At 40.0% G+C, this 27,978-nt stretch overlaps 4 protein-coding genes across 10 annotated transcripts; 1 reads left to right on the top strand and 3 right to left on the bottom strand.

Moving 5' to 3' along the window:
* The first annotated feature begins 894 nt into the window (after positions 1-894).
* On the top strand, positions 895-7,054 carry LOC126872374 (general transcription factor IIE subunit 2). 2 transcript variants are annotated; one of them, XR_007691956.1, is made up of 5 exons: positions 895-1,096; positions 1,376-1,640; positions 2,440-2,649; positions 2,735-3,251; positions 5,628-7,054. XR_007691956.1 is itself a non-coding variant. In XM_050632259.1 (4 exons), the coding sequence occupies exons 1-4, from the start codon at positions 1,035-1,037 to the stop codon at positions 3,053-3,055; spliced, it is 858 nt and encodes a 285-aa protein (XP_050488216.1). In that variant the 5' UTR covers positions 895-1,034; the 3' UTR covers positions 3,056-3,286. The 2 variants fall into 2 exon arrangements, 1 of the variants encoding a protein (XP_050488216.1); XM_050632259.1 differs by lacking the exon at positions 5,628-7,054 and having other exon boundaries at positions 2,735-3,286.
* On the bottom strand, positions 3,216-9,996 carry LOC126872437 (ras-related and estrogen-regulated growth inhibitor). 5 transcript variants are annotated; one of them, XM_050632394.1, is made up of 6 exons: positions 9,515-9,994; positions 7,987-8,100; positions 5,144-5,200; positions 4,500-4,573; positions 4,122-4,388; positions 3,216-4,040 (listed from the first exon to the last, which is right to left on the bottom strand). In XM_050632394.1, coding segments are annotated over exons 1-6 (669 nt in total). In that variant the 5' UTR covers positions 9,516-9,994; the 3' UTR covers positions 3,216-3,884. The 5 variants fall into 5 exon arrangements, with proteins under 5 accessions (XP_050488351.1, XP_050488367.1, XP_050488359.1 ...); XM_050632410.1 differs by having other exon boundaries at positions 9,856-9,994; XM_050632402.1 differs by having other exon boundaries at positions 9,519-9,993.
* A 1,322-nt stretch (positions 9,997-11,318) lies between these two features.
* On the bottom strand, positions 11,319-12,303 carry LOC126872492 (uncharacterized). The gene is made up of 2 exons (XM_050632531.1): positions 12,026-12,303; positions 11,319-11,936 (listed from the first exon to the last, which is right to left on the bottom strand). Exons 1-2 carry the CDS (start codon positions 12,185-12,187, stop codon positions 11,718-11,720), a joined length of 381 nt encoding a protein of 126 aa, XP_050488488.1. The 5' UTR covers positions 12,188-12,303; the 3' UTR covers positions 11,319-11,717.
* Positions 12,304-14,734: 2,431 nt separating this feature from the next.
* LOC126871895 (tyrosine 3-monooxygenase) lies at positions 14,735-27,057 on the bottom strand. Of its 2 annotated transcripts, XM_050631227.1 has the most exons (7): positions 26,506-27,057; positions 20,224-20,335; positions 19,892-19,984; positions 19,664-19,723; positions 17,758-18,577; positions 16,529-16,892; positions 14,735-16,260 (listed from the first exon to the last, which is right to left on the bottom strand). In XM_050631227.1, the coding sequence occupies exons 1-7, from the start codon at positions 26,572-26,574 to the stop codon at positions 16,096-16,098; spliced, it is 1,683 nt and encodes a 560-aa protein (XP_050487184.1). In that variant the 5' UTR covers positions 26,575-27,057; the 3' UTR covers positions 14,735-16,095. The 2 variants fall into 2 exon arrangements, with proteins under 2 accessions (XP_050487184.1, XP_050487192.1); XM_050631235.1 differs by lacking the exons at positions 19,664-19,723; positions 19,892-19,984 and having other exon boundaries at positions 26,506-27,056.
* Positions 27,058-27,978: the final 921 nt, after the last annotated feature.

Here is a 27,978-nt window from a genome sequence, read left to right as displayed (position 1 = left end):
CGCTTCATATAAAAGTTAGTACCTTTCGCAATGAGAACAATATGTTCTTTCTGTCGGCTCTTTTTAAGCTCGTGGAAGGAACTGCTCTTAAAGCAGCGGTTACTTTGCCCTTTTGACGCGACGTTCGTAAAGTGCGAAATGAAGGAAGCCGGCTGTGTCGCTCGCAAAACGTCGCAGGCGTCAAAGAGCGTGAAAATACTTTGGCGAATTATGTCCACTTTATAGCACGTAAAACGTTCATACTTGCAAAAAAATCGTAAAATCATAATTCACTATGACGATCGATGTCGAATTTGATATACGAATTGTAGACGGTTCAGTTAGGTCTCGATAAAGACGAAAATAGTGTGAGTAAAATTCAAGAAGACAGTAGAAGAACAAGGATACGTATCATATTCATCGAAATTATTATCGAAACTGAATAATTCGGAACCCCGCGATCTGATAAGTCTACTTAAATTCACTGTATTCACATAATTTATATATATATTGGGTTGCCTGGAAAATTCGTTCCGATTTTTAAGGAATTTCGTCAACACGAAAGATCATACTGAAAAGTATTTTACCGAAAAACCTGAGAGGTTCTGGAAGGATTGAATATTCAAGATGCGTGAAAGATGGAGAAAAGTTGTGAGACAATATGGCACCTAATATATAGTTCAGTAAATGTATATCGAATCGAAATGTAAATTGGAACAAACTTTTCAAGTAACCCCCTAATATATTCGTTTATTTTGTTCACTTTTCAGATTGCACGCACATTTCACCGTGACATTTTATTTTATTCATGCGGCCATATTTCGATATTTGAACTATTGAAACGAAATTATCGAGTAATCGAAATTATGGAGCGATTTATCGAAAACAAATGCGCGCATGTGCAGTATAGTTTCATTTCACGCTATGGACATGGAACGAATGATGAGATGGTTAGATGACTCATTATGCGTTTAGAATGTGACAGAAGTGATAGTTCATAAGGAAAGTGGAGATTTGAGATTTTAACATTTGTGCAATTGAAATTTTATAATACAATGGATCCAGCATTGCTTAGAGAGCGAGAGCTCTTTAAGAAAAGAGCTCTTACAACACCATCGTGAGTATTATCTGTGAATTTTCTTTTCCAACCTCAACTTTTGTAGAAAGTATATGTTATGTTTAAAGCAAATATTGAATTTGCGTAAATTTTGTCGTAAAGCTCACGCAATAATTTAAATGTACGAATTATTCGAAGCAGATTGCAAGATATTACAAATTACGATAAAAGATATTAAAAAGATAGATACAAATTTCAAACATAACTTATATACAATTTGATAGAATATTGTTTGTTTGTTTGGTTCAATATTGTAGGCAATAAATTTTGTTCTTATAGGGTGGAGAAAAGAAAGAAGGAACAGGAGAAAGATACCACACGAGATGAGCCATTCAAAAAAAAGCCAAAACTATCCTCCGTGTCTAGCGGACCCAAACTAGACATGGTTAACTACAAAACCATGTCTGGCAGTACGCAATATAAATTTGGTGTGTTAGCCAAAATAGTAAAGCATATGAAAGCTAGGCATCAAGAAGGAGATGATCATCCTTTAACGTTAGAAGAAATCTTGGATGAAACAAATCAATTAGATGTTGGATCCAAGGTAAGTTTAATAATGCATTAACACGTTGACTGCCACTCGTGTTTTCAATGAAATCTCCGTAAAGCCACGCGTACCGCAGTACCAAGCGTTCTCTGCTAGGTACTCCCATCGATATTTTAGTAATGCGGGTCTCTCAAATGGTGGTCTCAAGAATGATCTCTCTAGCTGTTGTTGAATATAATGAAGGAAAGTATGGTATAGATTATTCCAACCAAATGGTTTCTTATGCCACCACAATTAGAAAAGGAATCAAATGGTACAGAAAACTTGGCGTTCAACTCCTTCTGGGAATTTCTGTTGTAAACGCTTTGATGGTTTACAAAATTGCAACAAGGAAGAATATAAATATTAGAATATTTAGAGAGTTATTAGCTACAAAATTATTATGGTTGTTTGAAAATACAAAAAATCCTTCTCTTTGACGGAGTCAGCATGATAAAAGATGTTGAATGGACCGAACAAAGACACAAAAGAATTTTAAGAAAACAACAACTTATTGTCCAAATTGTCCCAATCAACTTCAGCTATGTATAGAATGCTTTAAAGTTTTACATTCTAAATAATTTTTTTAATAAACCATTTTCGTATTACTTTTATAACAATTCAATAGCTTTGTTCTCTGGAATATCTTTTCAAATACCTACGACGATCTTTCGTAAGTAGTCAAATAATCGACACCCGAATACGGGTTACGTGGCCCTACCAGAATCTTTGCTGACACCCGAATACGCGTGTCGTGACAGTCAACGTGTTAAACAATTTGTGAAAATATAAAGATACAACGCTATTCTTGCATTAGGTAAAACAATGGCTTCAAACAGAAGCTCTCATTAAAAACCCAAAGATAGAAGTAACTTCGGATGGTAGATTTGTATTCAAAGCTATGTATAAAATTAAAGATAAAAAATCTTTACTGAGATTATTAAAACAACAAGATTTAAAAGGTCTTGGTGGAATACTATTAGAAGATATACAAGAAAGTCTGCCACACTGTGATAAGCATTTAAAGGTATGTAGAAGCATGATGATACCGATATAATTGATTACAGTATATCAGTTTTGTCAGCAATTTTAATATGAACTAATAATTTTAGAGTTTACAAAATGAGATATTATTTATAACAAGACCCTTGGACAAGAAAAAGATTGTATTTTATAATGATAAAACAGCACAGTTTCCAATAGACGATGAATTTCAAAAGTTGTGGAGGGCTGTTGCAGTTGATGCAATGGATGATCAAAAAATCGATGAATACTTAGAAAAACAAGGAATACGATCTATGCAGGATCATGGCCCCAAGAAACCAGCCCCGATTAAACGAAAGAAACCTGTTAGTAAGAGAAAACAGTTCAAAAAACCAAGAGACAACGAACATTTAGCAGATGTTTTAGAAACGTACGATGATACGAAATAAATACGAAATGATCCTGAAATTTTGTAAAGAAACTAAATCTATGACCTAAGTGTTAAAAGAGAGATAAGAATGTTTTATTATCATAACTTTTTACGATCATTATGTAAGAGAAATTGTCTATTTTGGAGTTAACATGTTAGTGTTACATATCACAGTGATATAATAAATAAGAAATATTTATTGTCATAATTTCATTGTAAGTACAAAATAAATATAGATCAATTATATATATATTACATGTTTCCATATCTATCTAATCTATTCTCATGTAGGTTACATTTGTAATCAGCCTCACAAAGTGAACAGATACAATTTTCATATGTATGTTATAGCAAGATAGGACGTGAAATTTTGATTCAAATATTTATATCTTGCGTCAAATTTTTACATACATTAATTGATATTAAAACTATAAATTCTTCCATTAAAAAACACGGGAGTATATTAAAAAACTGTGTTTACATTACATGTTGACAAAATTATAATATGAAACTTCTAAACTTTACGTATTGTATATGATTTACATAATATATATAAGTCAAAAAACATTACACGATGTTACATAAATCTTTGGTAATTAAACTTTCAATAACAAGTACACATATATAGATAAGCTATGTATCATTCAGTTTTGATTCGTAAGATTGTATTATAAATTTTTTTTAAACATTTCTTTTATAAAATTTACATATATATAAATTTTATAAAACGATATATATATATATAAATATATATATATATATAAATATATATATAAATATATATATATATATATATATATATATATATATATATATATAAGTAGATATGAACTGGTTTTACGCGTGTATTAATCTTTTGGAAGCGCCGAGTCACTTTTACCTCGTGAATAAGCACGCGTCGCTTTGCTACCAAGCATTCTATCCAGTAAAGATTGCTTATTCCTTCTTCTAGCTGCCAGAACTTCTCGACACAGTTCATGGAAAGATTCAGCAACTTGTGTGACCTAAGAAACCATATTACACTTCGGTAATAAAATTTATGTACGAAACTTTGTTTCTAACTAATAATAAGATTAGAAGCATACCTGTTCCGCGGCAGACACTTCACTGAACCAACATTCAAAATCTTTCGCAAGTATTTCTCCCTCTTCGGTGCTAACTTGCCGCAAATGAACCATGTCGGCTTTGTTTCCGACCAAAGCGAGGGGCATCGTGGCTTCGGGATCAACCACCGCCAGCGTTTCCTTCGCCTTTCTCACGAAATTGAAAGAACCCCTGTCGGTTATCGAATAGACTAAAAGTAATCCATCCGCCCACTGTACAGTTTCCGTGGAAGGTAATTCATCTTCGCTCTGTAACAGGACGCAAGAAAAGCATGAAAGAATTTGATTTGCTTTCGACCATGAATGAAATCGTCTCGGCAAATGTACATAGATCATTACGATCATCGATAAATACGTTACCTTCGGGCAGGTGTCCAAAATTTCGAAAAGGATCGGTTCACCGTCGACCAACACTTCGTGTTTATATCTGTTTTCTGAAAAAAAAGAAGAAAAGACAAGAATGAAAAGAACGATCGGAAGATTCTTTTAATGCGAATCATAACTTGTGTCGATAAATGTTAGACGATTCGAAACGATCAGCATCCTCGATGCGGCAACGGAAAAATTGTGTAATAAATTTTCTCCACGAGAACGCGTTGCAACAGAAAGATCAGGTATCTATCGCGATCGTTAAGTAGATCTTTCCAGCCCAGTCTAGTTTTAGATCTCGGTGGGAACACGTGCTCGCAGAGAAGCTGCTTGCTCATCCTGTCCGCGTCTCTGTATTTGTACAAAAAAACAAGTTTTGTTCGAGTATCAACCTCGCATTAGTACCAGTCCTGTCTAGTGTCAAATTCGTTTTCGATAAATTTAGATCAGACGCGGACCGAGATACGCGCAGGGAGAGTATAGGCGGTCCCTGAGGTGCCACGCCGGTTGTTGGCAATTTTTCAAAAAAATTCATCGGTCTATTGTCCACTCTATTCACATTTCATCGTAATTTATACCGCATCGAGTAACCGCATCCTATTGGCCACGAGTTCGTAAATCGAGATGTTCCTTACCCGACTGGTGATCATATTCCCCGATGTATCTCCTTGTTAGAAACCGCACTGTCAATGCTGGAATTTAAGAACAATACACGTTGTTGAAACGTTGTTGAAACGTTATTGTTCTACGTAATCTAGAAATGATCGTGACTCACTCTATGTAATTATTTGTTAAAACACACAGTAGTAGTCGCGTTTGATTCTGTTTCTATTAGTATCTGTATAACTTTTCTTTATTATCGTGCTTATCCACGAGCGTGACACTTATTAGATCGCCATTAATACAAATCAATACAAATGTCATCAATACAAATTCCATGCACACGCTTGTTAGAAAGTTGTCAACCTATGCTTTCTTTCATCGTGCGTCCTATTTACGTCGATTCCTCTGCTGTCTGACGTATAAAAATTGTTCTAAATGTAAAGTAATTGTTTTTTGTTTACAAAAGAAGAATGTAGTACGCCATATTCTGTTATTGATTTTATATTTGATTTATAGGAAATGCAGACAACCGAATTTGCAGACTTTCCTCCATTTTGGATCAGTCGAAATCATTTTCCACCTGATATTGTGAGAACGTACGGGATCTTGCTCGATACGATGCACGCGTTCCGACATATCGTGATTCAATCGAGAGAAACGAGAGCTACAGCCTAGTGACCCGCTTCGAGGCACACCACACTATTTTTACCTCGAACTCGAACCTGCCACGGCGCCACAAAACCTTGTACACGCGTTAAACGTCACCATGGTGTGTTTCGTCTTAAGTTCAATGAAAAGTGACCTGTTTTATAAGCGCCGCGAACAAGTCGAATTGGAGTCGGCTAGCCAGCAATCGAATGGATTTATCAATTTTTGATAGCGTTGCGAGGAATTTTTATTTACAGAGATGAAACATTGATTCGTGAAAAGTGTGAAAACCGAAACGTTGATTTTTTCATACAGAATACTCGAGTTTTAAAGGTAGCTAAAATGGCAAAACTGACCGCAGACTGACGTTCCTGAACGTTCACCCAAGATTCTGCGGTGTGCTTTATTTCATGATTGACAGGACCACCTGAACATTTCGTGGAAAACAAATTTATTGCTAATCCGTGTATTTGCGTTCGAGTCCTTAGACCAACATCGTTTCGGCGCTTTCCCTCGTGTGGATCATTAAAAGTTCGCCGGTTATTCGTGCCAATTTTCTGCACGGATCAACTCCGTTATACGAATCGCCTTTGTTCCCTGTCTTTCAACGAACCGAGCAATTATTTGCCGAGTTAAAAATACGTATATGCGATGGAAAGTATACATCGTATGGGAAAACAGTATACATCGTTGTTTCGAGATATACAAACCATTGGTCTCTCGTTTATTCGCGAGGAATTGACAGGGCGGTTTAATCGTTTATAAAACGCGATTCAAGGAAATTTTGAAATAAAACTTTATAAATAGGACGCGAGCGTGGTTTGCGGTCAGTTTGAAATGTACAGTTGCTGGGGCCCAACCAATTATGTACTCACCTATGCTTTACACGTGCCATTACCAAAAATACACGCGGTTGGCTCCTTTCAGGGTCCCAACCACGTTTATCATACGCACACAAACACACCTAACGCGTGGATATATGCGACGCATGCACTTGTACTTGAATCAATCGTACTTGAGATACTTTTCAGCGATCGTTTTTATACGAATATTAACGAAAATAATTTAATTCCTAGCGGATAATTACTTTATCTCGCGAAGAAAGATCTATTTCTATTAACAAGTATAAAACAGGCAAATCAATACGTTTCCACATTAGTTGATTATTCTTTGTTTTAACCCACTCGTACTTAACGTTACAAATTATTAATTAATTAAGAAATAAATTGGCTTCGTGTTTTAGTGCGTTGCGTAACATTTACAAAGATATCAGAAAATATATGTCTCCATTGTTATATTATTCTCTACGTTAATCTACATTAATAATTGACAAAAACAAATTTTTCTCAAAGTCTAAAAGACATTCAGTGCTGAACTTCCGTATCTAGTAATTTACAGTCTTGTAATTCGAAGTAGCATCAGAGTTGAAATTGATCTTCGATACGATGGTAAATCTCGCTTTCGTCGAATTTAATCGATAATTCATGCCATAAGTGTGATTCGGTATTGCAAGGCAAAAAGTCAAGGGAAGACAATCAACGTAACAATAGTATAAATGCATCGCAGGAAAACGTGGAGAAACAGCTTCTTCCTTGGGATATCCTTACGATCTATTTAATGTAACACTTTCTAATTGCGCTCCTGCATGGTGCTGTATGCAAAGGATTACGGTTAATGTCACGCCCGTTACCATTATAGCAAAATTAAGCGCTACCGCGTGTGTTAGCGTGCCCGCGTTGAAAGCGAGTCGAGTGAAAATGCGAGGAAAGCGGTCGAATTCTAACACGCCAGCCGATGAAAACGAAGTAACAGTGCTAAAAGTAAAAGCGGATTTTACATAACTATCCCAGCGAAACTTGGCATCTGGTATAGCAAAACGTATTCAAATGTATCAAAACAACTATTAGTATAAATAACGTCGATTGTTGTAGACCATTTCTCGATCTCAAGCAGAACACAATGCCGGATCTCGGCTCGAATATTTCTGAATGTAGTATGAATGTAAAACAACAAGTAAACTATGCATTTTTATGCATTCGTGAGAAATTTGAGATTGCTAGAATGCGCGTAATACGCAAAAATATGTGAGATATTCAGAGTATCGCTTTTATTATACTTTCCAGTAGTTGAAACAAATTTCTGCAAAAATTTCGTTCCTTTGATCGCGTTTATAAAAATATGAATCTGTACGAATATCCGCAGTTTAGTGATAAGGCGTTGTACCCACCGCTTTTTCCAACTCCAGGCGCTCCAATCACGGCCACCTTTACCTCGCATAGCGAACTCTTCTTCCTCCGAATACCTCTAATCGCATTTGACGTCATACTCCGCGCATTTGTCACTGCACAAAGTGTAACAAAACCATGTAACGCGTGATTGCAAGACAGAAGAAGCGTCGCGGACGAGTAGAACAGACAGGGCGCGTTTCCGTGACGCGAGATCGCGTGTGCGTGGCCAGCGACCAAGCAAAAATTTGTCACGATTACATCTTTCCTTGGCTGGTTTCCATGTCGATAACACCTTTGAATTTCGTATAAGACATTCGAATACCGGCACAGGTGAGTCCGTATACGAGGATTCCGTCTGCCAAGGAAAACACGCAGTCCAAGTTTGTAAATTCGCGTACGAACGGTTAATAATACCAGTCCGCTGTCAACGAATAAACAAATTTAATCGCGAAGATAGATACGGAGAAGAAATTGGATGATAGTTTTGATGTTTCTGGGACGAAATTACTGTTTACTCTCGTTTACCCATCACTAATTTGTACATTCCGATCTTAAGACTCCGGTGGACGTTCTCGGATATAGTACACGCGGTTCCATTTACCGGGTGTCCCGTGTCTCTTTCATCGAAATCGAAACGGCACCATCTGCGACGATCGGCCGAGGCATTCGCCTCGTGTTCCCCTTCGAACGAAAGTTTAAATACGCCGTGCTCTCCTGTTCCGTCGGCTACGGGTGAAAGAAGAGGAAGAGGGATGCGATGGAAGAAAGGAGAAACGAACGCGATGGAAAGAGCGGGAATCGAGGTGCGTGTACGGACGTCGTCGTCTGGAAAGAGAAGGGAAGAGACGATGGGTACATTAATAGAACAGTTCGCACATGTCCCGTGGAATTCAAGGAATTTACTCCGGCGTCTAACAATGTACCACCGCGGCACGTAAGTCTCGTTACGGATCAACCAGTTCGCTGGCTTAGACATGACCGTGTTTTGGTCACGTATCGTGCGCCTGAACGCCTGATAAACGATTTATCATACATTAAGATTAAGACAATTTATATTTAGATTTCTTACTCCTGTATATATTTATAAATTATCGTATGTTTCCTTTTATAATTGACGAGCTCAGTGGACAAGTAATCGGGATACGTCTTTCCAAAGATGAAACGAATACGGGAAATTACGATATAAATAAGACGCGTACTTGTTGGAAAGAAAAATGGTAATAACGTTCTTTCATAATAGCAGTGAGATTTTTCGATATTTGGAAATATACGGAGCTTCTCGTATTAAAGTTTAATATTATACACGGTTCCTTCGAGTTAGAAATTTCATCAAATTTTACCAATTTTAGCTCCGAGCTCCTCGATCGTTCTTTTCTTCGGTTTCTTTTTTTCTTCTTTTTTGAATTACGCAGAGGGAGATAATTTTCATATGAAAAATGAAGATATCGGTCGATCGTATTGCACGCGTCTTTCAATATCTCGTACTATTAAAAACTCCGCGTTATTTTTATTTCATCGCATACTTACTTACCAGTCGCCTAGAACACACCGATGTACCGTTCCTTCAGCATTCCTCGCCGCACTTTCTATCAACTCGTACGACAGGCAGACATCGCGGACCCTCTTGGAGCTCTTGTATTAAACGGAAGGGAAAAAGGAGCCGAGCGTGCACGTGAACTCACGACGATACTTTCGTCCCTACTATCCGAGTCGTTGGAAGTTTCCTTTTCGTAGACGATGTTGCGAAGGGAGTAGAGGTACGGTTAATCGCGCGAAACAGGGCGGAAGGGATCGATATTGGAAAATCCACGCGTTCTCGAAACGACAAGAAAAACGGAACGTTCGATCGAATGTATCGTTGTACGTACATATATCGAGCGAGTCACGTGCTTCCTGACAATTTCGCGGTTCCGTTGCGTGATCCGACGCGCTTCTTGGTCTCCGCGCGACTGTCTCTCCCCATTCTCTTTTAGCGACTCGTGAGTCCGGGCCTCCTTTATTGCTCTTAAGCCACGTATATACGCACCGATATCCACTTCCGGCAGCAGCCAGAGCGCGCACCAACGGCAAGTTTTGCGTTTCAAAAACTCGGCCGCTTTCTGTACGTTCGACGATTCGCTTACCAATTGGCGCTGCATCGTGATAAATATTGACTTAACGAACGTGCCACGGTCAGTCTCGTAAAATGAGTCGACGAGATATTTTCACGACCGACCACTTCCGGATGCGTCGTGGGAATCGAACGAAAATCTGTTTGTAAATCGACGAGTTCGTGGAACAGAACGATCCTTTGGTTATTATTTCGAGCATACGCTATGCACTTCGCGTCTGTTCGAGATAAGACAAATAAACGAAGAAACGATATTTCGAATTTATTGCGGTTTCACGACGAAGAAACGATATTTCTACGATCGTTCGTAAATCGAGCGATCGCGATGTGCTTATTAACGAGATTGCGATTATTCGATGCGGCAGAGTATCGGTTTTGCCGACGGTCTGAGTTTCACACGACGACAGGTTTAACGTCCTTGGCTAGAGGAGCCACTCGTCGGTTAACCCTTGGCTCTCTTCCTTTCCGACCTTGTCACGCTCCAAAGCCGTTCTTCTCGTAGCTTCCGGACAACCGCCGAAGATCCAGTTTACTGCTCGTAGCAGAGCTGGCTTAAATTGATCTGAATCATTAAAATAATTTGGTTCATCGAATTTATTCATCGCGGAATACCTTTATATCGTCTATTCTTACTATCCCTTTTTCCATTCGTAGCTTTTATGCCGCGATATTCGATCATGTTCAGACGCTGATATAAATGTGATTTATCGTAGAATTCGATTTTAATTCACGTTCTCTCAAAATTTATTCTCTTTCACTAGGAAAATTGACGATATTGGCTAGTCATATAAAAAATGCAAAAGAGCAATACGATAAAAAGGAATTGGAAAATTCTTTTCTGTTCTGAAATTGATACACGTATCTCGAAAGTAGAAATAGAAATTTATACGGCAATTTCGCAACGTAAAGGTCAAGTAACTTATATTTCTCAGTCGTAACAACTCAAGAGAAAAGTACTTGAACCTACTATTTAAGTTTGGTTCCATGTAAATGTCATTGTAGTAATCGAAGACTTCGGAGTCGTTCGAACATTTTTCGCACAAGGGATTTTCTCTTTGAGGTTTCTCATCGAGATCGTGCTTCCTAGTCACTCGTTCTCCGTGTTGAGAATTTTCATCGTCCGCTTCCCCTCCTCGATCGGTGAGGTAAAAACCGTCGTTAGAACAGAACTGTGTCGATTCGTTTCTAGGCTTTTTTCTTCGAGTGTTTGCTATATTTTCATGCGAGCGTCCATTTCCTTCGTGTTTCTGACAAACGCAAACAAAATACAAAGTTACTAATAGTAAAATAGAAAATGTTCTCAAAACACTGCCAATATTTATTATAGATAGGGTAGTTTATTTATTATAGAAACAATCGATTACTCGTGTACCTACTTCGTAGCCATTTACGTGTTCTCTGCGAAAATCTACTTTGCGATTATTATTCGAATTGATTTGCTTCATAGGACGTTCGCCTACGTAATTATAGTTCGTATAATCGACCGTATACAAGTGTTCCGCGCTGTCTTCGATCTTTTTCTGCAGTTTCGTAGTCACCACGCTTCGAGACGATCTTAAACGACGCTTTATGGAATTACGATATTCCCATTAACATTTGTCACGTTGTACGGTGTGTCATTTACTTTAAAGCATTCTTTGCATCAACCGACGAGTTGGATGTAACGTTTGCTCTGTTACTCAAGTTTGCTGACGATATGGAGCACCCGTTGCTCCCGCAACACTCACCGCCGCACTGATATTGGCTTGTTCGATACAACGATTTATCAACAGAGTACCGTGAACCATTGCCTTCCGACGTCGAATTAAATTCAACTTCTTTCACGTACGTTTCTATTTCCTATATTTATGAAAATTTGTCAATCGATCTGTTACGTCTTCCGTAAAAACGCGAAATTTCTAAGTGTTTCGTATTACCAAGTCTATTACCTGCTCGTTATGATCTCTGGTAGGTCCCTCTTGTTCCGAACTCGAAGCTTCAGCTTTCGACGATAGTTTATCGGTGGATGTACCACATTCCCTATAATCCACTCTCACGTAAGGATCTTCAACGATCACCATGTCATCCTTTTCGTATTTTTCATCGAACATTGCCAGTTGCTGTGGACTGCCGCTGTGACGAATAAATTTATTATTAAATAAAATAACTTGACAAACGTTATATCGTTAAGCTCGATCTGATTTATTGTATCTCTTGCCTGATTAAAAGCGCGTAGTTCTCCATTGTTGACTCGTTAGAGTGTTTCGAACCAGACACGTTCGTTTTCAGGTATTTTTGGCCATCGTTCATCTTGTCGGAGTAAAAATAGACAGGTTTAGCGATTTCCATAGATGGCTCGTGTTTAATCACGTTACGAAGACGTTGACGCGATAGTCGATTGTCTTTATACAGTTTGCTTCCTTTTTTCTTATCTTTGCCTCTATAACGTATTTAGTAACATATTTAGAATAAACATGTCGTTAGGAATTTATTTTCTGGCGAAAGGTATCTTTGTAATTACTTTCTTTCGTTTTGTAAAACGATGGAAAATAATTCTATATACAGGGTGGTTGGTAACTAGTGGTACAAGCGGAAAGGGGGCGATTCTACAAGAAAAAAAGAAGTCGAAAATATAGAATAAACATTTTTCGTTTGACGCTTTGTTTTCACTGTAGATCGTTGTCTCGATGGAAAAATTAAAATAAAAAGAAAAAATTTTTTCACCCCCTTTTCGCTCGCACCACCAGTTACCAACCACCCTGTATATACTAACCCTAATACATCGTCCGCGTCGAAGAAGATTTTCGACTTCTTGGCGTAATTTCTTTGGAGTCGTTCGAAAGTCTCGTCGTCATCTTGAATTTCTTGCGAAAGATACTTTTCTATGACCGACGATGGCTCGTATCGGCCGCGATGGCACTTGGATTTCATTTTCTCGTACAAGAACTCACTCTCCCGAGCACTCAGAGCGGATTTCAAACCATTCGCTGTGAGATCGATCAACGCGTAGCAGATTCGGCGCGCGTCTGAAATATAAATATTTTGACAATTTTTAAATCTACTAAGAAGTCGTTTAAACTTCAGAGTAAATGTTTACGTATATGTAGGCTTTAAATACTAAAACACTTCTGGCATTACTATATCTACACACATACGCATCGCTGGATTTGTTCTCAAATCCGGTATACACGATCCTGTCAATCGAAAGATGCGAGTTATCTTTCTATTGCTAAAAAATATAGTCTTGACGCGAGTAATTCGTTAACTGTAATATTTTGTATAATTTCTTGCATAGCGTTTTTTTTTTTTTTTTTTTTGTCGTATTCGTTAAATACGATTCTGGTCTATCTCGAGTGTAATTCGTTGAACGAAGACCACCGCTCTTTACAAATAGACATCTGATTTCACGTTAGAATTCTGCGTGACAGTGATTTATCGGAATAGATAAAATTATCGTCGAGCTTCTGGAGATAAATCTTTCATCCAGCTTCCGTTTCACTTTAAACTTGTTTTCTTACTTACGCGGTCGCGATTCCGGGATATAGTAGAGAACTACACCAGACAGCATCAGCACAATCAGAGAGAAACGTTTCAGGTAACCGATCCAGGCAAACACGAAGAACGTCTCCTCTGAATAATCTGACGGGCAAAGAAGAAAGTGACTTCGATCATCGAACCAAACGCTTTCACTTACTGTCGCTGTTCCATGATTTTGTCGCGGCGCACTGTATCACGAGCGCGCCAAGCACCGCCAACAGTTTCATCTCTAAAAACCGGACTGCCGGTTCGCCGTTCGTTGGCCGATATCCAATCTTCGATTTACGTTGGAATCGCCATGATTTTTCAGAAAGAACAAAGTCACGACGGAAGATGGCAACGAGCCTCTTTGACGCGACGTTCGCCCTCAGGCGAATTATCAGGAAGCGAATTTCACTTCGATCATGTGAATAACGACAAAAAAAAAAAAAAAAAAAAAAAAAATACGAAGACGAAGAGCGTTGTAAGTAGAATCGGCACGGCTATAACAGACACATACGTAACGTAAGTAACGAAACGTAAGTAGCTTTTACATCGAATTAAAGCGTATAATATTCACACGTTGGTTATTCAGCGTAATTTTCTCCTTTCTTTCCTCGTGTAACGCCATGTAAAACTTATGATCTAAGAAACTTATATGAGACACTTATCTTCCAATGACTTGGATCGAATGAAAAGAAAATTGGGGTAATGTCACATTAGCGAGAAGCGAATACACTTGACGCGTCGTATTATCGGTAAAACAAACTCGTACTATGTTGTTGATCTGAAAATTACATTAAGGGCTGAGATATGCTACGGTGTGGTACGACAGATCGATGCGTCATGCGACGCAGCGAAGCAAACCAAAAGCGACATGCCAGCACGTAATAAGACAAGCGATGATTTAACTCTTCACGAGACAACGATCGTCGAACGAGTACTAATTTTGCCTCAAATAAGTAGAAACGCACACGTAATTCCTGGAGTTTCTCGCGTTTTATCTCTTCCGTTATCTTTTAAAAATGGTAAGTAAGAAAGGATCAGAATAGAAGGAACGATATTATCGAAGAAGAAAATAATAGTAAATCGATAATATGTAACGATTATCCGGAATTCGTGAACGAAAATAATTTCTTAGATTCGTATTTTATACTTTTATTATGCTCTGAATACTTTACAATATAATACAAAGGAAATCTAGCGGACACGCCAATAGTTTTCTACAGCTTAGCAAGCGCGAGAGTGACGTGCGCATCGATACGAACGCGGAAAAGTATTTGGTACGAGTTAGCGACGGGAAACTGTGCAAGGTGCGCAAGCAAGTGCTCGCACTACACGCTACATAGTGCGTCTCTAATGCAACACTGATCCGTGACTTCGTTATTGAAGTTGTGTTCGTGAATAGTAACTAGTTTCTCGAGAAACGATGCTATTCTCTCATTTTTCTCTTCTCGAAACCTATAATCCGACTGGAAAAATAAAAGAAATCCTTGAACCTATTGTATTAACTAAGGTTTCGCGTTAAATCTATACGATCTGATACGAAGGATCGTTAACTGTTTACCGGTAGAGAGCAAGCATGTTTCCCAAGATGTGGTACATGTTCGTTAATAACTCTATCTAAAATAAAGAATCTACGTTGTTTTATAATACTGGTCGTCTCGAAATAAAGTTGATCCAAGTGACGACGACACGTTGATCATGTACTGTCGCGGTGAAGGAAGCAAATTCAAACGCGACAACGCAATACTCTGCGACTAATATAATAATTAATAATAATAATAATAATAATAATAATTTGTAATACAGTAGAGTAAAATACAATACAATACAATACAATACGTGTATCGGAACGAAATAAGGAATATCGTATAACGAAATATGTACGCGTGGAACGTTCAAAGCGTATCAAATTCGGTCCGTTTTTGACAAACACAGAGATCCGCTAATAATACTTTTTTGTAAGAACGTTAGGCCCGTGAACGACGTAGAACGCAAATTCGATAAATAAGACGAGAAGCGCGACAAGATTATCGAACACTCGCGTTACGTAGGACACGAGTGATCCGTTTGTTCGACGAGTGCATAAATACCTAGTCCACGCTTCGAACGACCTGGATACGCGCACGTGTATTCAACTACGCGGATGGACGACTTTATACATAGAGTGAGAACGATTTAATGCGAACGACGAACAATGATGCGAATGACGTGACGTAGACCACCAGGTCAATGAGATCTCGACGTCCTTCCAATAGAAACGAAAAGAAAAAAGACAAAGAGAAATTACGACACTTCTATGTACATTCCGCTGGAAACGATTCTCAACAACGAGAATAGGATTCGCAACTTAAACGAGCAAATTTCGAACTGGCTGAAAAGCTGCGACTTTTTCCAAAAAGAAAAAAAAAAGAAAAAAACAGACAGTGAAAGATTGAGAGAAGCTCGATGATCCGCGAAATAATCGTATCCTGTTACACGGGCATAGACCCCTTCGTCTTTACGCGAAGGATTTCTTCAGCTTGTTGATAGCGTTTGTGAGATGAGTCATTTCCGTGTTCAGCTGAGACACCATATTTTCCAACCTATCCACGCTGTCCAACACTTCGACGCGTTGCGTGTGCGGATCGTACCTCACCTCGAAGGGTCGGCTCATGGTGGACACCTAAAACGAAAATATCAAAGATCATAGTTCGTGAATCACCGTGATAGAAAATTGTTTCTTTAATTTATAACGTCAAATCCAAGTTTCAATCGAGGCTCGACGAAAGTCGCCTGCGAAAGAATTTATATTTAATCAGTAAAAATAGTAATACCATTTACGACACTGAGCATGAAACCAACACTCTCAATACACACATATATATACAATATATAGCTGAGATACGCGTTACTACCACGCGTTCAAGTCTCTAGCATCGATCGACACTTACCCAACGACGGAATTTCTCTTTGGCGTCCTCGAAGCTTTCCGCCACGTAATAGATCGGTTGATATTCTTGATCTTGATACTTCTGAACGGCGGTGGTCTTAGGATCGAAGGATCTGTGCTCGCATTTGTCGCTCAATGCGTGAAGAAGTTCTCCATAAGCAGACAGAAGACCAGCGCCATAAGCTTTCACCTCGGAACCTTCCTTGCAAAGACCAAATTCAACGGTGAACCAGTAAATCGTGGATAATTTTTCGATTTCTTCGTCGGAGGCTCCGAGCGAGGCAAGTCCGATTTCTTGAGAGAATTGAGCGAAGCTTGGATCGGCTAGCAACGGCATATGACCCAAAAGCTCGTGGATGCAATCTCTGCAAAGTAAAAGAGAATTAACAAAATCGTTCCAATTAGACGTCTTGACGATATCGGTGACGTTATTGCTTTCATTTCGCTTATTCGTGTCGAAGGTAATTAACCGAGTACCGATGAGCGAGTAAGAGAACGAGGACAAAGTACGGCGGTGAAAGTTCTCTCGCAACTAAATGGAGGATAGGCTTTCATCTCTCGACTAATTACGATGCATAATCTCATTATTTAAAATTTCACGTTCAAGTAGAGTCGATGTATCTACGAGAGGTGTCTATGAACGTTCCACGAACTCCACGATATTACAATTATGGAAAATGCGCCACGAGGATGAAAATAATGACACGGACGAGAGGAAAGAATATTTTTGAAATTTGTGCAAAGATTTAGGGAAGAATGGTCGAACGGACGGAATAAGATGTGGTCGATTAGAATTTCTCTTACGACAATGCACACGATATACTTGGACGGAAATCGAAAATTATAACGAACGCGGGAACCGTTTCAGTGGAGAAACAAGTTCGCAACAGTGAAACTAAGTTATCAACGCCATCGTGTCGTTAAAAGCCAATTAGAGCTCCATTACGAGCTTAGAGAGGTACGGTAATTCTATTATCATCGTTCCCTGTGTAACAGGATGTCGCTCTCGTCATAACGCAGTATCGATTGCTCTCGCGTACTTTCGTACGAAAAAAATCTTCCTCGTGTAAACTTAAAAATGCGAAAACCAAAATTGAGAATAAGGCAAGGAGAAAAAGTACAACGAGACGAACGTACAAACAAACTCGTGCCTTAAAATGCTTCAAAAAATTGACGATACAAATTCGGGAAGATATAATACGTGTAAAAATCCTAAAGAGAGACACTTACGGTTCCGGGGTGTGGTAAGGAGTCTTGATATGACGAATGTATTGAGTGCTCTGGAAGACCCTGAATGCAAGGCTGGATAAAAAGTCCCTGGCCGTGAGCAATCCAGCCGCAGGTCTCAAAGTAAATCCAGTGTTCTTCTTCAAGAATTCGCTGACTTCCTGCAGCTGAGGTATGCGATGCGATTCGAAGATCTTTTCTTCTTGCAGCTTCCTGAAGGTTCTTCGATATTCCACGCAAGCGTGTTTCGGTACCAGGTCGACGATCGTGTTGAACACACGCGACCAGGTCTCGTTCTCCGTTTCGGTATAAGGGATGTTAGGTATAGGGTCACCATACTTGTACGCGAAAGCGATCTCCGCAATGACCTTCCTGCGAGCACGATACTCCTTGTCAGCGAATCCAGGATGGTTCATGTCAAGGTCAGGTTCGTATTTGGTCATCAAGTGATTACAGTTGTCGAGCTCGGACGCGTGTCTCGGGAACCAGGGATCTTTGATGCTGACAGAATTGTCCCCGAGCAGAGTAACGCCGTCTAACGCGGAACTCTGACGAAGGTTCCTGATTAATTGCAGCAAACACTGCCTGGTCATGTCGATCTTCACGAGAACATCGAATTGGAGTCCTTCCTTCTTCGATGGTCGTGTCTCAACGTGGGTCACCGTTCCCTTGAAATTCTCGATCGTCTTGAGGATTCTAGCCAAGGAGCCTATACCTTCTCTCAAACGCAAAACGAGCGCTGCCTTTTGCACGGTGTGCTCGCTTTCGGGGCATTCCGCTATCGTCTTCGCGAGTACCACTTCCTCTTCTGTTAATCCAACGTCTAAGGAAAACCATAAATCGCTCTCATCAAACAGAATTCCTAAGATGGTAGAAACACTTAACCGAGTAGGAGAGCTGAACCTTTTTATCAAATTCCAGGGCAAAAACCATAAGAAAGGCAGACGTTTCTTTCTTGGAAACAAAATTCTTGAAACTACAGGCATACGTCGAAGTAAATAAGAGAGCTTTCGCGTTATCAAATTTCAGACTGAACGTTCTTCCTTCGAGACTCTTACGCGATATTTCGAGGCGCTAAGTGATTTCCTCTGGACTGTGTAATAATCTGGCAATTCAAAGTCCATTTCCGCGAAATGTCTCCCACTTTTATATGGGTTACGGTGCAGCTGGCGAGGTGGGGAATAGGGACAGAATAAAGTAGCTCTTATTGTCGCCCACGAACGTGCCGGGACTCGGCCGAGCAAAGATGGAGACGGTAAAAAAGAAATAACTCTGTTATACATTTATCGTAGACGCACGGAGGCGTTTCAGAAACGGGAGAAAGGGGTCCCCGGCTAATACGATTCTAAATGCACAAAGCGGATTCGAAAAGAGAAATGGTCGGGAAAAGGCGGTAAAAGGTCGCCCCCGTAATTCAGCCAAGTGTCGGAAAGCGCTTGGTTCAACTCTCTTTGGTCAGGTACATGCCATTTACAATAGAAGCTGCTTCACTCCCCATTTACCCTATTCGCTTCGTGCAGTCTAATAACGATCGCATCTTCCAGAATTTTACGTCTTTCCGATTCCTTATGAAGCGGACGATATGCTTCGAACTTTGAACGACATATTTTTTCTTGTTACATTTATTTATATTAAATACCAGATTATTTGAAATTATTATATTTCGATTACTCGTAGCATGGATCAAACGATTCATCCGATTACTCGTACTCTACCAAAGAAATTTACGAAGTAATTAAATGAATCGTTATTTTAGATTCTTATCTTTTATCTTTATCTGGAATGAAATTTTCCCAAGCTCTAATTACGTTTCAGAGTGTGTTTCAGAGTTAATTTCGTAAGAAGTATCCTTGACGCGTTAAAAGTCCTTTATCTGCGATCTGACGAAAAACATGTTGCATACACTTACCATTGTCGTAATCCTCTGGTTTGCCAATATCGCTGTCCGACGAAACCTCAGCTTTGGCTTCTGCAAGTCAGAAATAATTGCGTGCTCATGCAACATGCTACATCTATCGACACTTCGTAATTGTGTTTCTCTTGGATACGAACAAATTGGATGATAAAAAGGGAACTCGAAGCATCGAAATTTTTGCTCGTCCAGAGGACATTCGTAGAAAAGTTCATAAATACAAACCTCCGTCCTTAGCAGCACAAGCCAACGTTTCCACCTGTTCATCGTCGCTCGACGAAGCGTAACGTTCCGTATCTGGGCAGATAGTCTCTTCGCCTATCGAGTTCAACAGCAAATAAAATTATCGTGCAACACCGATACTGTTACGAAACAAGTTGAGATCAAGTAATATCAAAAATATTCGCCGCAATACGAAGTAAAAAATGCTATTCGAAAAATAATCTTAACATCGATTACGCAATGCAACATCGAACAATACGAAAATTTAAGAAAGATCATGCTCGTTTGCTTAAGCTGTACAAAAATTATGTTAAAAGTAACAGACTGTTACTTACCATTTGCTCGTTGACGCGCTTCTTCAAGAACGCTCTGCTTCGTTTGCTTGACAACCAAAGTTTCAAAGCGAGCATCGTCCACGAGAGATCGCCGTCTCGCTGGATAACCGTTCTAAATAAACAAAATGATATTTCGATATTTAATCGAGAGTATCTTATAACAGTGTCATAGCATAGAAGGTACATTACTTATGTGCATTTATAGAAAATTTAACTGATCGCATACTGTACATATATACGAGAGCGAGCCGTGTGTCACATCGTAGAGAATCGATAATTTGACAGTTAACAACTGTATATTTTAATAATCTAAGGACTCACAAAGGATGAATAATTATCATCAAGTGATATAAGTAAAGACCATCGACGATGAGTTCTAAAAATTTGAAATAAAAATAATAAACAATAATTATTTTACGATATCTACCATAACAATCTCTTGCTTCTTAAATAAGCAATTCTAAACCGACGAGTGTTAAATTAATTTAATGCACGATATGTTAAAGCTAGAAAAATGCGGAAAATGGAAAAACGTAGCAAGTATCCGAAATACGATATTCGTCGTAATATTTCATTAGTGAAATCTCTCTTTAGATTCCAGTTCTTCAATTCTATTCGAAAGAGTATGAATTTACGTGGATATCCGCAGCCTATGCATCGCGATTAAATTACATTTTTAAACGGCGGATATCCTATCGGTAAGTGAAATCTCGATGCCTCCAACTGCCTGTTCGCGACGAATCAAAGTTTACCTGACGTTCAAAGAGCGGATACCACGGTTGGTAATTCTGATAAAGATTCGAAGACGCGGAAATTAGCGCGCACAGCGGTCATCCGGCTGCCGTTGAAGGATCGGAAATTAGGATCGAATCCTGGGACAGAGGACACAAAGCGTTTCGCGCCCTCAAAGAGGATCGCGCGTCGACTAATACTTGCGATTCGATTTTCTTATTGTTACAGGCGAAAGGAAGTTGGAAAAGAGAATTCTTTGTCGGTACTACGAAGAGTTGGTAGAACTTTGCTAGAAAAAGAGAAGAAGGATAAAAAGACGATTTAACGAGATTTAATGGAATATCGAGAATCGACCTATCGAGAAGCTCGTTAGAAATTCTTAGACGTTGCAAAGCCAGATGCAACAGCGTCGTTCAAATTCAGAACGATCGTTTTTCACGAATGGCACACGCAAGGTGGCACCCAGTTTTATTTTTCAAGCGTACAAAGCGGTTGGCACGGTTTACAGAAAACATGTAGTAATCCCTTACCAACACATCGCGCGAACTGGGCCAAGTACTTCGACGATGGATCGGATAAATGACCGATGACTCTATCGGACAGATGCGTCACGCGATGATTAACCGATTTAAAAATATTGTCTCGTTTGGTTTAATGAAAAAAATGCGACCGACTTTGACCAATATGATCGTTTACCGGTCAGGTAAAGTCAGTACACGCGTTCAGTCAGTGCCACATGGTTAATTATCCCGATCGTGACTCATATTCGTTCGTAAAGTTCTATTCCAGCCATTTTCTGATATAGATTATTTTTCGTTTCACGCGTACAGTATATCTTGTAAGTGAATTTGACAAGAGAAGAAAAGAACGAAGTAAATGAACGAGGTAAAATCGTAGGATCGAGCGAAACAGTGGAAAATCGCGTAATAGATCGAATATTCCACGATCTTAATTTATTTGTATCGTTATTTGTATTATTATTTGTTTGCTCGATCTTCTCTGATTTAAATTAATTGCGAATCTCGTAGGAAGTTTATGGCACGTCGATCGAATCAAGAAACTCAATCGACGTTTCAAGCGAAACCAACGACGAGTTTCGCGATTGATTGAGATATTCGCATAGTACTGGCGTTTTTTGCCGATACAGCCGCGTAATGATGCATAACAAATGCATCCAAGGTCGATCATTATTTCGCCATTTCATACCAGCTTAGAGCTATTAGTTACTTTACACGGACTCGTCCACGTAACACCTATTATGCATTATAGAAATGTAGTTACCGGCTAAACAACGAAACGAGTTCTTCGACGTTGGCCGACCGTGCAAATTCGAAATTATATTCATTTCGATAAAGTCACGGTTATTTCGAGTGATAATCAAGAGGATGAATGATCGAGGGTTTAGCAAAGAAATTCCCTGAACGGGCAATTGCAACCTTTTAGAAAGGGAGGCACTCGTTTTCACGTCGAATCGATCGCATAAACAAGAGGCAGAGATTCGTGTAAATATCATTGGGATTCGGACAAACAGGTTTTCGATTGCGTAAAAAATAAATCGAATAGGAGAAGAAAGAAAAAAAAACATGGAAAAACGTTGCAGGACGACAACCACCACGGATTGTTACGCGATCAATATGCATAATTCATTTGATGCATTAGCATGATTTTTTTCAAACAGGAATCGGACTCGATGATTGAAATGGGCAAAACAAGACATTTAAATAGAACGATTAGCATAATAGATGAACGAGCGGGCATTAATACACGCTGTCTGTTACACGTGTGTGTACGTATGTATGTATGCATATGCACGTAAACGTATCTCGATTGATCGTGGATGTCGTCGATGAGAGCGATCAGAGGCGTTGTCGCACGCGTGACGAGCCTCCAAAGGCGAATAACGGAGTTTAAAACAGCGTTCAGGGCCTCTCCGCGGCTCTCGGTAACCATTGGACTTACAATCACTTCGTTCTCATATTTATATGACATATTCGTAATTATCATGCGGGAGCCGAGGTCGATCGATTTTGCAACGCGATACAATTATACGATGTTGCCGCGCGGTCGGCTAACTTTTCTGTCACTCATCGAGGGTGTACATGACTAATTACGAGATTTTGTAATAAATCGATCGGTATGCGCGTCGATCAACAGCTAGCTTGTTAGCTAATGCACGTAATTGACCGATTTAATTAGTCCACTGAGATTGATCGGATCGAACGATCGACGATGCGAGAAATTCGACCATCGTCGAGAAATCGATGCGAACGAGGGATGCGTTAAATTCATTTACAAAAATTATGAAATTTTTATGTACGAATCTGTACGTTCCAGCAGAATATTACTCTCACTGTCGAAAGACGAAGAAATGATTTTTCATGTTACATATTTCGCAACGTATCAAATCAGCAGTTAAATTTAAACAACTCGAAAGATAATGCCAAACTGATTCACTCTATTTTTTAAACATTTCCATTTTCTTCCATTTTTTTTTCTTTTTTTATTAGCCGATCGATTAATTTCCGAATATTCGTTACGGTCTATAAGAAGATGAATAATAGCGAAAAATGAATAAGCTATAGCTCGCAGAGACTACGTAATAGGCGATGAAATAGCCGTTGGAAATGTTTTAATAGGAAACGCAACGAAGGCCGTGTCATTTTTCACCCCTCCGTTAGAATGACGCGAACACGATCGATAACGATCGAACGAGCGCGCGAATAGCGGATTCTGGATCCAATCTGGTAACTAGATCCGGCGTGTGCGAGAGTTCCGTTTCAGTGAGTCAGAGTCGTCGTGGCTGTTTCCCATTGTCGTCAACGGTGCATACGTAAATATGCTTACGTATGCAACGTTTCATTGTATACCAACAGATGCAATTGGCCAGTAAAACGTAAGTTTCTTATGCCGTTAGGATTTCGAAACCTTCATGAAATTCTTGTATAACGAAAATGCATGATACCGTGATTTCCAAAATTTCGTCAGATAGTGGACCCAACTGTTTGCCTAACTGCTTGTTCGCATATCGACACGGGTTAGCGCAGAAGCGTTCAAGCTCGTAAAGTTGCACGGAGAAAGTAAGGGATTAATGTTGACGAGTCAAACACGGGGCCAACTGTGTGTCTTTGCTGGTGAAATTCGGAACCGAGGAATTTCACGTCGTACGATTAAAAAGTTCAGTTTTTCATTCTCGATAGTTCGACGATCGCTAAACCAGCTTCTCGGAAGTTAAACCGATCGACTGCATTTTTTCCGTAATTTATTCGCGTCTTGTGTTTATTTTTCTTTGTTCTTTCCTCGTCTTCCTCTACGTCCGACGCTTTGAAATCCATCATTTTATTAGTTTACTCAACGCGTTACTCATTAGCGATTGTTAAGCTCCTTGGAAACAGGAAAACTCGGAACGATGTAACGATTCGATATTGTTACTTTAGTACGATATTCTTATTTTTAATTTGCTAGTTTAATTTCAAATTGCTATTTTACAGCAAGCATAGAAACGAAATATCGCGAATAGCAAAGTAAAGGAAAGAAGAAGGTTCGATTCATGGTTGATCGATATAGCTGCAACGCGGCTCGAATTTTTCTATTTACAACGAACAAAGAATCGCTGATCGATGAAGCGTCGAATCAAACGATGAAACGATGGACTCGGAGGATTCGAGCCTTCAAAAAGGAAGAAAAATATGCGAAAGCCGAAGGATTGCGAAAACAGAACGCAACGTTAGAAGAAGACAGTGCGTGCAACTAATAAATCACAATTGACGGCAGACGTCTTGATGATGAAGCACACGTATGAATGAAAAAGTTTGCCGCAGACCTTGTCGCGATGCCAATTAAGCCTTGTTACCGTGCGATTCGAAAAAAGAAAAAAGCGCGCGAAGAAAATGCACAGGGACGCGTCCTTGTGATTCTAATTCTCGGATGACCTGTTCCGAGGCGGAGCTCCCGTAACTGTTATGAATGGAAAAAAGAATCACGGCCTCGAGAAGAGGCTCCGATCGAAAGTCGTTATTGCGCGACTGTTCTAATGTAACGCGCCATTACTTTGCGCGAACTTTGCGAGCACGCGATTTCCTGACGACGTTCCGAAGCGGAATCGGCGGAATTACGCGTTCGTTAAAGAACCGCGTGAGACGAAGTCGTAATTATAGAACCGGTGCAACACGATTTATCGTCTCGTTCAAACGATTTAACGTGCAACACAATCGAGCAACGATTGCTTGTACGATATACAGCGGTTACGAAAAGTCTTTGTACGTATCCTTTTTTTTCCAACGAAGCGTCATCTTGCAAATAAATTTTTATGGTCATATCAAAGTACCGTCGAACCATACACGAAGCTTCATACGCTCGAACTTAGTTGATCAATGTGTAAATGGCGTAATAAATAAAACGATGCATAGATCATTTCTGTCGCCACTGTAATTTCTGCCGATCGATGTAAATGATGCCACACGTATAAAATTCTTCCATGGAAACTGAATGATCGAGGGGAAAAGCGTGTGCACGCGTGTACGTATTTGTTTCATCGGCGGGTCTATGGAAAAGTGAAAGATCGAAGCACACTGGCTGTTCGTGACTCTCGTCGATTTCTGATCTTACGTCGTTTTCACTTGTGTTTCAACGTCTTCCCCTCTTTCCTCTCGCAGCGTGATTCTTAATTCGAAACTTCCGCGATTGATCTGCGACGACGATGAATCAGTGTATCGTAATAGTTTCGTCTCGCGTCGGAACGTCCGGCTCGTAGGAAAAGACGATAGCAACGATAACGATCTTCCGGTTCTCCGAATAGAATAGAATGCAACGAATTTTGAATAACCAGATCATCGATTACCGCTCGATCATCGCAGTAATCGATCACGTGTACTTTCTCTAGACTTTTGGGCCTCCTTTTCGTTTCCAGTTTGAGAATTTCACTCGCGCTGTTTGGTCGGACGAAGAGCGTCGCGTTCGTATACGTGTGTGTATGCATGCGCTTACACGAACATAGGTTTTCGTTTATTTTTTTATCTGTTACGAAATATACCAGACGTTTATCATGAAAGTCACGTAGGCAAAGATGAAAGAGGATTCTTCCGTAAGAAAGTTCCGAATATCTCGAGTCACTAAATGAAATACGCGTTGGAAGACGTTTCGTTTCAATTTTTACGAGTTTCGTCGAGATAAAACGAACGAACGACGAAATTTACAAAGAGTCAAGTTCTCGAAAATAGCGAGGGATCGTCGATGGAAACTCGTCGTGCGTTGCATTAACTGTAAGAAACAGGAGAGGCGAAACGAGCGAACGAGGAGCGGAGTATTCGCAATTACGGTACAACGCGCGAGAATCGTGGCAGTTTAAACGTGCGGCAAAGTTCCCGCGCTTTCCCGCGATCCTATTCGACTCCGTTTAACACTCGACTGCGCGTTTACCCTGACATAATCGTTCGTCTTAACGACTTTTGAACCGTATCGTGAAAAACATTTACGCGTGATCAGGACTCGTTTAAAATTCGTGTGCCAATATTGCCTAACACAATCTCAAACTCTAAATACCAAACTACTCACCTCGATACTGTAAGACTTCTTGATAGCAAACATTTCGCGGTTCTTCTGCGCTGCTGCGACAGCCATCATATTCGCCGTGTCGTTCTTCGTAATGAAAACTCTTCAAGCCCAAAGATCGGCTACTCGACACCTGCAGCTTTTCACTGCCGTCTGATCGAACGAAGTCGATGGATCACCGGGATAACAATGATTTATTTTTCGTACAGGCAGTCACGGACCACCGAAGAAATCTTCTTCTCGATGGTTTATTCTTTTCCAAAAAGAGCTGAATAACTCGGTCGGCTAACTGGCTACCGGCTTCGCACTGCAACTTCTCTGGATGCAAGAGATTTCTCTCTAACTTTCCTGTCTTTTCTTTTTTTTTTTTTTCTTTTTTGCTTCTTGCAACTTCTTCTCCCTTTTGGCTTCGGTTCGATTCGATTCGTCTGATTTGACTCGACGGCAACGACGACAACAACAACGACGACGACGCTGTGACGTTAAAACAACGGGTTTCTCTCGTCTTAGTCCGCTTTCGATGAAGCGTACGAGCGAATGCGCCTACGGGGCGGATTGCTGCCGCATATAAACGTTGCCTCCCTTCACCGCCGGCTAATGCCGGGGTCAGGGGTGCCCCCACCCCACCCCTCGTTTCGGGTGGTCTAGCACCGCCGCCACCACCACCACCGCGTCCTCGCATTGCCAGCATCGCCGCTTCCACCGATCGCGCAGACCAGCTTTTCGAACACCACGAAGTGGTTCGACCGTCATTCCCCTTCCTCTTCGTTCTTTTGCTATCAAAGCTAACCCCTAAGACACGTTCTGTTGTCGATCCATCGGATTTAATCCCGCGACAATTGCGTGATTTTTTCTACGCAACGTTCTCTCTGCCATCGTTAATCATCGATGGACAAATCATCGGAGGCTTTTTACACAATTATCTCTGCTCGTGTTCGATGGAACGACCTATGATTTTTTAGAAAGAACTCGAGACAAGTTTCTCGTCGAGTCTCGAGTCTTGTGAGTCACGAGAAATAAGATCGCGATGTTTCTCGCGGATTTTTCAAACACCTGATATAGGATAAAGATTTTGTTGTAAACGATGTGTAATTGCTGAATAATCGGATGGATAATTAGCCTGCATGGGTGTTATTAACGGCGCTATTAACGTGGCTATTAACAGGAAAGTAATCTCTGCAAAGCGACTTTATAAATAGCACGCGCTGGGATATTCTCTGCGAAATGTCATTTCTTCGAAACAAGTAGGAAATTTTCCATGGTCGTTTCCGTGTGACCGGCGCGATCGACGTCATTGACACGTCACGAGTCATAAGAGGTTCAAGCATTTGGGAACTCCCAGTCGCGAATTCTCTACGGTTGTTCGTCCCATTCGCGTCATGAATTCCCCGTAAGCGAAGAGATCTGGTCAGCCGGTAGAAAGAGTAGAATAGAGAGAGAAAGATAAAGAGGACCAGTTGCTTGGATTTCCTGTGC

Source organism: Bombus huntii, chromosome 1 (assembly GCF_024542735.1).
Source record: "Bombus huntii isolate Logan2020A chromosome 1, iyBomHunt1.1, whole genome shotgun sequence".
Taxonomy (NCBI): Eukaryota; Metazoa; Arthropoda; class Insecta; order Hymenoptera; family Apidae; genus Bombus; species Bombus huntii.
The sequence above is the reverse complement of the archived record's forward strand: the minus strand, read 5'-3'. Positions and strand labels throughout refer to the sequence as shown.